This window comes from Garra rufa, chromosome 12, assembly GCF_049309525.1.
Source record: "Garra rufa chromosome 12, GarRuf1.0, whole genome shotgun sequence".
In the NCBI taxonomy this organism is placed as follows: domain Eukaryota; kingdom Metazoa; phylum Chordata; class Actinopteri; order Cypriniformes; family Cyprinidae; genus Garra; species Garra rufa.
Genome location: NC_133372.1, coordinates 34437818 through 34447746, shown reverse-complemented (window position 1 = coordinate 34447746; position 9929 = coordinate 34437818). Strand labels below are relative to the sequence as shown.

At 34.7% G+C, this 9929-nt stretch overlaps 1 protein-coding gene across 2 annotated transcripts in view; it reads left to right on the top strand.

Annotated features, from left to right (window-relative positions):
* grm2a (glutamate receptor, metabotropic 2a) overlaps positions 1-9929 on the top strand; it is a 54851-nt gene that overhangs the window by 14751 nt on the left and 30171 nt on the right. For both annotated transcript variants that reach the window (XM_073852026.1, XM_073852027.1), the window contains exon 2: positions 3641-4331. In XM_073852026.1, the coding sequence (XP_073708127.1) occupies positions 3822-4331 (510 nt within the window). In that variant the 5' untranslated portion in view covers positions 3641-3821. The remainder of the gene's footprint in view (positions 1-3640; positions 4332-9929) is intronic.

The following is a 9929-nucleotide window of genomic DNA, read 5'->3' as shown; positions in this document are numbered from 1 at the left end:
GTTTTTCCTTCTGAAGCATCAGTAAGCATTTGAACCTTCTGTAATAGTTGCTTATGAGTTTCTTAGTTGTCCTCAGTGTGAAAAGATGGATCTCAAAATGCAGATATTCTTGGAAAGGGCTCAAATACACAAAAATGCTGAAAAACCACAAAATTGTGTGGGACCTGAAGGATTTTTCTGAAGAACAGCAGGCAGTTTAACTGTTTAGGACAAACAAGGGAGTCATGAACAACTATTACTAAACAAGAAAACAAACACACAGCTGTGGATTGTTCAGGTAACAGCACAGTATTAAGAACCAAGTGTATCTAAACAGGGTCATTTTTATAAATTCAACTATTATTTTCTATTGTGGACTATATAAAAGTAAACATTTTATGTGAAATTTATTATTTAGGTTTGTAGTAAATAATAAAAAAAGAATTTTGTAATTTTGCAGATTTTTCTGTAATTATTCCAAACTTTTGGCCAGTAGTTTATGTTCCTCTAATCTAACTAAAAACTTATTTGAAGAATATTATCATCATTTTAGCCCATGTTGTTTCCAAAACTAACCACCTATTTTTCAGAAGTGTTTTTCAGTATATTTTCTATTAATCGTGGCAGCAGTAATTATTCAAAATGTCAAAAAATGGGAAAGAGTGTTATATCCAAGCATATATCATGGATGCACATATATAGGGACACTTTTGGCATTTTAAACCGCTGATTCAGCATCTTCCACAACTTTGCACTCCCACTTGGCCTGCAAACTAGGGAACTGTTCTCTGCAAATTGCATTCAGCACAATTTCTTAAACATGTTGGGACTGTTACCTAATTTGCATAATTCTTTTAGTGAATGAGGTGCCGAAACAATTCATACCACACGTGCAAATGATGCTGTCAGCAGGTGCATTTCATTCTTAATGAATTCTCCTTTTGAAATATCAACCCTATACTTCAGTTTTATGTTAAATCAATGTAGTTTATTTCTTATTTCACTCATTGAAATTCCAGTGGTGTTCAGTTGAAAAGTCATAGTAATGTAAAAGTAAATAACCTCCTCAGCATGCAGTCTCTCCACACACACTTTCTTCTCACACACTCCAGGAGTGGAGGCTGCAAACCTCATAATTATATCATTCACAGCATCCGAAAACTATACTCCACACCTCTTAGCATGTGTGAAATTAGCATGTATGCTCCCCGTTGATATCCTGCCATATAACAGAGAGAGAAAAAAGAAAGAAAGAGAAACAAAACTAGGCCTGTTTGGTCAGCTTCCTTACTACACGAGGACTCTTTTATAAATCATTCTGTTTTGAAGTGCATGCTGTAACTGCATTTTTTAAGGTCACTGTCTTTCTGAGTGCAGATATATGCGAACGTATGTACTGATGTGTTTGCTGATCCTTATGTGTGTGTGTGAAGCAGCTGTTGGCTTACAAGCTGTCTGATAGTGATCCTCTACATGAGTCCAGGCGAGGTAGCTTTACACTACAATGGACACACTGTCCCCTGAGCAGAGAGCCTAACACACACACACACACACACACACACACACACACACAAGTGAACAAAGCCCTCAATGGACTAGCCAGGAGCTTAAGGGAAAGGGGCCTTAGGGAGCCCATACCTAGCGCTGTGAGCTAACAAATCAAGCGGCCTGGAGGAATAACAGTGAAATTCTGAGAAATTCAATTCTGAGAGTTACCGAAAAAAATCTGTGCAACCAAATGGTATTTCAACTGCACAACAAATTACATTTGAGTCCCTCAGTTGGGGTTCTCTGTGTGGTTTACGACCACTGATAAACAAAGAATAAAGCAAATGCTAATGATCCAGTTTCCCCTCTGTTTTAGTCCATTTTTATCGTCACTGCTAGCTGAATTGTTCAAAACTAACTGGTCAGACCAGAAAAAAAAAATAATAATAATATGGTGCTGCAATACATATGTAATATGATGCTGATCCACTAAAAAAAAAATCATACTCAGTATAATATTTTCTCAGTCTTATTTTCCAGTACATATATCTAAACTTTTTTAATAAAGATAGGTACATTTACTTGAGATGTAAACAAAATTGCTTTAAGTATTAAGTCTTCAAAAATTTATTTTATGCCTAATACAAACTTCATGGTAATAAAAGAAATAGTTAGGGAAGGAAATAAATGAATAAAGAAAGAAAGAAAGAAAGAAAGAAAGAAAGAAAGAAAGAAAGAAAGAAAGAAAGAAAGAAATATGGAAAGAAAGAGAGAAAGAAAGAAAGAAAGAAAGAATGAAAGAAAGAAAGAAAGATGGAATAAACGAAAGAAGGAAGAAAGAAAAAGGAAAGGATGAAGGAAGAAATAAATAAAGAAAGAAACATGGAATAAACGAAAGAAGGAAGAAAGATAAAGGAAGAGATGAAGGAAGAAAGAAGAAAGAAAGAAGGAAGGAAGAAAAAGAAAGAAATTAAGAAAGAAAGAAAGGAAAAGAAAATAAGAAAGAAAGAAAGAAAGAAAGAAAGAGAACAAACAAACAAAGAAATAAAAAGAAACAAAGAACAAGGAAGTAAGAAAGAAAGAAAGAAAGACAGACAGAGAAAAAAAGGAAAAGAAAGAAAGAAAGAAAGAAAGAGAACGAATGAACAAAGAAAAAAGAAAGGAAGAAAGAAAGGAAAAGAAAATAAGAAAGAAAGAAAAAAATGAAGAAAGAGAAAGAATGAATGAACGAACAAAGAAAAAATAAAGAAGGACAAAAGATGGAATGAACGAATGAAGGAAGAAACAAAAAGGAAGAGAGGAAGGAAGAAAGAACGAACGAAAGAAAGAAAGAAAGAAAGAAAGAAAGAAAGAAAGAAAGAAAGAAAGAAAGAAAGAAAGAAAGAAAGAAAAAAGGGAAAGAAAATAGAAAGAAAGAAAGAAAGAAAGAAAGAAAGAAAGAAAGAAAGAAAGAAAGAAAGAAAGGAAAAGAAAATAAGAAAGAAAGAAAGAAAGAAAGAAAGAAAGAAAGGTTATCTTACCCCATTGGCAAATAATTGCTTTGTGTTTTATTGTTATTTCATGGTAAGTAACCCAGTTAACTAATGTTAACCAATGGAACTTTATTGTAAAATGTTCCCAATTTCTTTTGAATAAGTAAACATATGTTCACAACTCAGCTTCACTCTTTGCCACAATAATAACCCCAATACTCCACCATATTAGAGAAAAGCTGCAGAATCCCAACACAGCAGAACATTAAATATTAAAGAGTTTCTACTTTTTCATCTTGTTTAAAAACACATAAAATAACACTTAATTTCAACATTTACTCTCCCCATCCAGTCCCAAGCAATGCACGCTGGGAACCAGAAATCCCCTGTCCAGATTCAGCAATGCTACATTAACACTGATGGAAATTATTCATGTGGCTCCAACACAAATGGATTATGTAAACCGCTTTTTTACCAATTAAAGTAGATTGTGAAGAAATGTTCAAGAATTGCGTTGCTGTAACCCATTTTAATTAAGTAGGAAAAAGCGATTGGGACAAATTTGATTTCAATTGTGAGAGCTTCACCTCCCTAAGCTTATTCTTCACTGTTCTCTTTAAAAAAAAACAATCCATGGGTAATGGTAAATCACAGCAGTTGTTGTTAATCTAATTCTCGCTTTTTCTCTGTTTGATCCACAGATTATGATCTTCACTAATAAGCAGGAGATGGCGATGATACTTGAGTTTACCTACGTCTGCTTACAAGCGCACTGAAGTGTCTGAAGTCTTCCCTTTAGCACGGCTTGAGCCCAATCCCTTCCCAACAAGTGAGACTGCTAAATAGGGATCGACCTGTAAAGCGTCCAGATCTTTGCGCACCATGGCTGAAAGGTCAATTTATATCAGAGGTCACGGCCCCTCCTGGCAGCTTCATCTCACTCTACTGCTGCTTCTCTTGGCCAGAACACCCCAGGCTTTGGCTGTCCCAGGTTACAACACTGACACCTCCAAGAAAGAGATCGTAATTGACGGGGACCTAGTGATTGGAGGCCTGTTTCCTGTTCATCAAAAGGGGGAGGCGGCTCAGGACTGTGGCCGTATCAATGCACAGAGAGGGATTCAGAGACTGGAGGCAATGCTGCTAGCTCTGGACAAGATCAATCAAGATGATCAGCTTTTGCCCGGGGTAACATTAGGTGCCCACATTCTGGACACTTGCTCTAAGGACACGTATGCACTAGAGCAATCGCTTGAATTCGTGAGAGCTTCGCTTACGAAAGTGGACGATAGTGAGTACACGTGCCCGGATGGATCCTACGCCATCCATGATGATGTTCCGCTTGCGATCTCTGGAGTGATAGGAGGCTCCTACAGTGATGTATCCATACAGGTACTGTTTCCCGCCTCCTGTGTTTATTCATCTGCTCGTTTGTTTTCTTCAAGCCAAATTTCTTGATAATCAGATTATATGTTGTGATGTAGCAAGTCATAAATGTGCATGAGGATTCATTTGAATGCATATTGTGTTTGGCTGTCATTCTGCTGTATGCACAAGCATTACAAGCATTCAGTTAACCCCTATAAAGCCTACTATATCATGTTACAAAGAATTTTTTGGGAAATATAAAGTGACAACTGATATTTGTATGCACTTGACAAAGAACCTTTCTGTACTACAAAGAACCTTTAGGTGCTACAAAGGACCTTTAGGTGCTATAAAGAACCTTTCTGTGCTACAAAGGACCTTTCTGTGCTACAAAGAACCTTTAGGTGCTACAAAGGACCTTTAGGTGCTACAAAGAACCTTTATATGCTACAAAGAACCTTTTGGATTTTAAAGGTTCTTCATGGAACCATACACCCTGCGAAAAACAATCTGAAGAACCTTTTTTTTAAGAGTGTATGTGAATTATACACCACTATATTGTTACCATTATTCTTTTTGACTACACAATTATCTGCAACTGCACCAAACTGAATATTTTTCCTCAGTTTGGACCACTGAATAAACCTGAGGTGTTTTGTCTCCATTCTTCTTTATCATATATGAGCCATCAAGGTTCAATAAACTGTTCAGTTTTTTTTTTATTTTAAAATAGAATTGTAATATTTTTATGTATTATTTTTAAGTGCTGGGCTTTATATATGAAGCAAACAAGAAGATAATGTTTTTTTCAAAGTCTTGTGACATGTTGTACAAATGAGTTGAATGAATGATTCAATGCCTCGGTTACTGTATTATTAATAGAATTAAAGGAGAAGTTCACTTCCAGAATAAAAAAAAAAATCCTGATAATTTACTTCACCCTCATATCACCCAAGATGTTCATTTCTTCATTCGAAAAGAAATTTAGGTTTTTGAGGAAAAGATTCCAGGATTTTTCCCATATATAGTGAGCTTCAATGGTAGCCAATGGGTTGAAGGTCCAAATTGCAGATTCAATGCAGCTTCAAAGGGCTCGACACGATCCCAGATGAGAAATACGTTTTTATCTAGCGAAACGATTGGCCATTTTCGCCAAAAAAAAAAAAAAAAAAAAAGATTTTTATTTTTGACTTTATTTGCACATTTGGTTTGTAAATACTGGGTCGGTACATCCGCCTACATCACACGTGACGTGACCTTTCCAACATTATTACCTAATGTGTGTGGTTGGGCTGGTTCAAGACAAGCATTTGTGGTTAAAAGGTATATCAATTTTTATTGTAAATGACAGATCATTTCACTAGATCAGACCCTTATTCCTCAGCTGGGATCGTGCAGAGCCCTTGAAGCTGCTTTGAAAACTGCAATTTGGACCTTCAACCTGTTGGCCACTATTGAACTCCACTATATGGAGAAAAATCCTGGGATATTTTCCTCAAAAACCTTAATTTCTTAAGGACAGAAAGACATGAACATCTTGGATGACATAGGAGTAAATTATCAGAAATTTTTTATTCTGGAAGTAAGACTTGAATGGAGAAAAATGCAACGCTCATTATGGCCGCGAAGCCTCGCCTTCTTAATGAAAGAGCCAATCGTTGATTAGTAAAGTCAGCACGTCACTCCAGCTGCCGTTAGAAGTCTCGGTTGCATGCGCACTGGCTGATCTAGCCTGAAAAGTAAGCGTTTTTGTAAGGCAATTCTTGTCAGATTTCATTGGTGATTTCAAATATGAAATTTAATCGTAAACTTGGTTAACAGTTTTGGAGAATTTGATGTTTCCCCATTCAAAGAGATAGAAGCTGCACTTGCATGCCTGAGAGGCATTTCAAAGATGGCCGGCGAGTGACATTACTTGCCTTAAAGGGACTTTGACTTTAATGAGAATCGACGAATCGGGTGAATGAATGATTCAATGGATTACTCATAGAAAGTCACTTGTTTCCTTTCTCAATGAAAGAATGTTTTAAACAAATCAGTTTGTTTCAGAATGAATGATTGATATAGACAGTCTCTTGGCATCACCTACTAGTGTAAGTATGTAACTTGCAGAAAGAGACCTCTATGTACAGTATTTATGCATTTTTTTTTTTTTTTTTTAGTGTGAACATAAGATATCTTTAACTTTTAAAATCTCACTTCTGTGGGGTAATACTGCAGCATTTAGTAGAACAAATTAGCAGTCTCTTAATGAGGGGGAAAAAAAAGTGATGTCTGGCTACCTGTCATCCATATGCTCAACGCATCCAATTTGCGGCCAACCATGTGGCGTTTCCTGACATTCCCTGGGATGTTAGGAGCAGACTGGCTGCAGATGCTAGCTTTAAGGAATCAAGACAGTGACAGCTTGATTACACTCTCCACAGATCTGCTCCCTGAAGATCTAAGTATACTAAAGAGAGAGAGAGAGAGAGAGTGAGAGAATGATAATTAGTAGAAAATGTGTGATATGCATAATAAATTGATTTTATCAACATTACAACATTATGAAAGTTCCTGCACTAATGAAAGCTCATATACACATGATCATGGAAAAATCAGACCCAAAGGCAGCTGTGCTATCAGAAATTTGCTGCAATCACACTCTTCTAGCAGTTAACAGTACACATTCTTAATGAGTGTTCTGCAGATTCCTAGCCACCAAATGCTGTTTTGTTGTCATCTCACCAGGTAAATTATAGTTTAGAATTGTAAATTCAATTTTATTTATTTATTTATTTATTTATTGGAAGAAAAATAAGAAAGAGAGAGAGAGAGAAAGGTATTTCTTGTCTTATTACTGTAAAATTCTTGAGTTGTTGCTATTGGTGTGACAGGTAATTAGGTGCTTGTTAAGACCTACTGCAAATACCAATGGTACATTTGACAGTTTAAGCCTTACTGGATTGAAATAACAAGTTAATTATTTATCCCCCCAACAGAACAGTGTTGGCTGACGAACGGAGGCTTTTAAATAACACATTAAAATCACTGGCAGTCAGATACACGCTGCGGTTAGAGTATATGAGTCATTCGCTGAGATAGAGATGGAGATAGAAAAATTTGTTCATTCTTAAGGTTTCACGAGCATAATTACTGCAGTGCCCGCACAGGGACACGGAATGCATTAATAATGCAGAAAAAAATAGACATGGAGGAAGAGAGCGAGTTGAGTCTATGAAAGTTTATTTCATCATTGTACAAAAATTCCTTTTGCTCAAACTGTTTTTCCTTTCCTCCCTATTCATTGTTTTTGTTTAACTTGCTTATCTTCCTGTTTTCTTCATGTCAGGCATCTGTCAGGAGTGTTTCATGCATAAGTACACATTTACAGTTTCTTTCAACATGCTATAAAAGGACACTTTGGGCAGTAGAGAGAGAGAGATCATTTTTGGAGGGTTAGTGTGAGTGAGACTCATCTAGCAGCTGTCTTCTAAAGCCTGTCACTGGGGATTCCCTGTTCCTGTGCCATTTTCTGCTACTTAGAACTATCCTTTAAAAAAGTATTTTCTCTCCAAAACGAAATTTCTGTAATTTTTCTTTATAATAGATTTTTTTTTTTTTTTTTTTTTTTTGTCCATTTAAATCAAAGCATATTTTGACCAGGGGCTGGCTGTCTAGCACAGAAAGTACTATCAAACTGAGATGCATTGCTCCATTAAACACGGCACTGGTTCTTTAATGTCAGGTAACCAAAGGGTTTTGTGCCGTTTATAATTTAATTGAGAATGCCTTTTAAATTCCTGAATTTGAATTAAGGTAGAAATCAGGATGGAGAATTGTATTTGAAATTTGAATGTAAGGAAGTAAACTAAACTACACTCTTAAAAATAAAGGTGCTTCACGATGCCATAGAAGAACCTTTTTTGTCTAAATGGTTCCATAAAGAACCTTAAACATCTGAAGAACCTTTCTGTTTCACAAAATTTTCTTTGTGGTGAAAGAAGGTTCTTCAGATTATATAAAGGTAAGAAAGACATGGTTCTTTAAAGAACCTTTGACTGAATGGTTATTTGTGGAACCAAAAATGGTTCTTCTATGGCATCACTTGAAGAACCTTTTAAAGCACCTTTATTTTTAAGAGTGTAAACTAAACTAAATAATAATAAAAAAAACTTAACTATACATCCAATAAAGTTTGTAATGCCAAAATAGACTGCCATTTAAAAGGTTTGTAATCAGTAAGATTTATTTATTTATTGCACCACATCAGCATATTAGAATGATTTCTGAAGGATCATGTGACTCTGAAGAATAGAATAATGACTGCCAAAAATTCAGCTTTAATATTAAAAAACTTAAAAAAAAAAAATACAGATCCCAAACTTTAGGAAGTTGAAGTGAATTTTAGTGTAGAAATTTGTACTTGTTTATACACTGCCATTCAAAAGTTTTGGATCAGTAAGATTTTTAATGTTATGAAGTCAAAGTTGCATTTATTTGATCAAAAATACAGAAAAAAAAAAACAGTAATAATATGAAATATTATTGCAATTGAAAATAACAGTTTTCTTGTTTATTATACTTTAAAATATAACTATATATGCTGATTTATTATCAATGTTGGACACAGTTGTGCTGCTTAATATTTTTTGGAAACGATGATTCTTTTTTTAGAATTCTTTGATGAATAAAAAGTAAAAAGCATTTATTCAAAAATATAACTCTTTTCTATCAATATAAGTCTTTACTATCACTTTTTACCAGTTTAAGACATCCTTGCTGAATAAAAGTATTATTTTTTTCCAAAACAATAAAGATTACTGATCACAAACATTTAAACGGTAGTGTATATTGTTACAAAAGATTTTTATTTTAAATAAATACTGTTCTTTTAACTTTTTATTCATGAAAGAATCCTGAAAAAAAAGTATCACAGGTTCTAAAAAATATTAAGCAGCACAACTGTTTACAACATTGATTATAAATCAGCATATTACAAGAATTTCTGAATGAATGATGAAAATTCAGGTTTGCGTCACAGGAATAAATTGTATTTTAAAGTATTTTAAAATAGAAAATTATTTTGAATTGCAATAATATTTCACTATACAATTTTTTTTGTATAGTATTGATCAAATAAACACACCATTGATGAGCAGAAAAGCTCAACCCTTTAAAAAATAAAAATCTTACTGATCCCAGACTTTTGAACAGCAGTGTATATGTCTCATTATATTTAATAAATTGCATTTTAAGAACAAGGATAGAATAACTCAATTCTGAGTTTTGTAAAACCCTGATAAACCATTTTCCTGCCTTTTATTCAGTACCCCCTCATACTACTCATTCTTTGTGAGCTTTGCCTTTAGAAATAACACAGGTATTTTACAGTAAGAGTGAATGGAAAGCTATTATACACTCCGCATTCATGATATGCTCTTGAATGCGTTTTCATGTCACACTGTGAGCTGATAACTCTCTATCCATCCATGAATTTTTAAGCTAGAAATTTACTTCAGGGAAGTATGGCAGTAAAATGAGAGCAGGCTTGTAAAGGTGAGACTTGCTTGACAGCAGTGTGAACTCACTGGTAGCTGCGTGGAGTCGACTGAAACAGGCAGGAGGTTGCTTCAGGCTTTT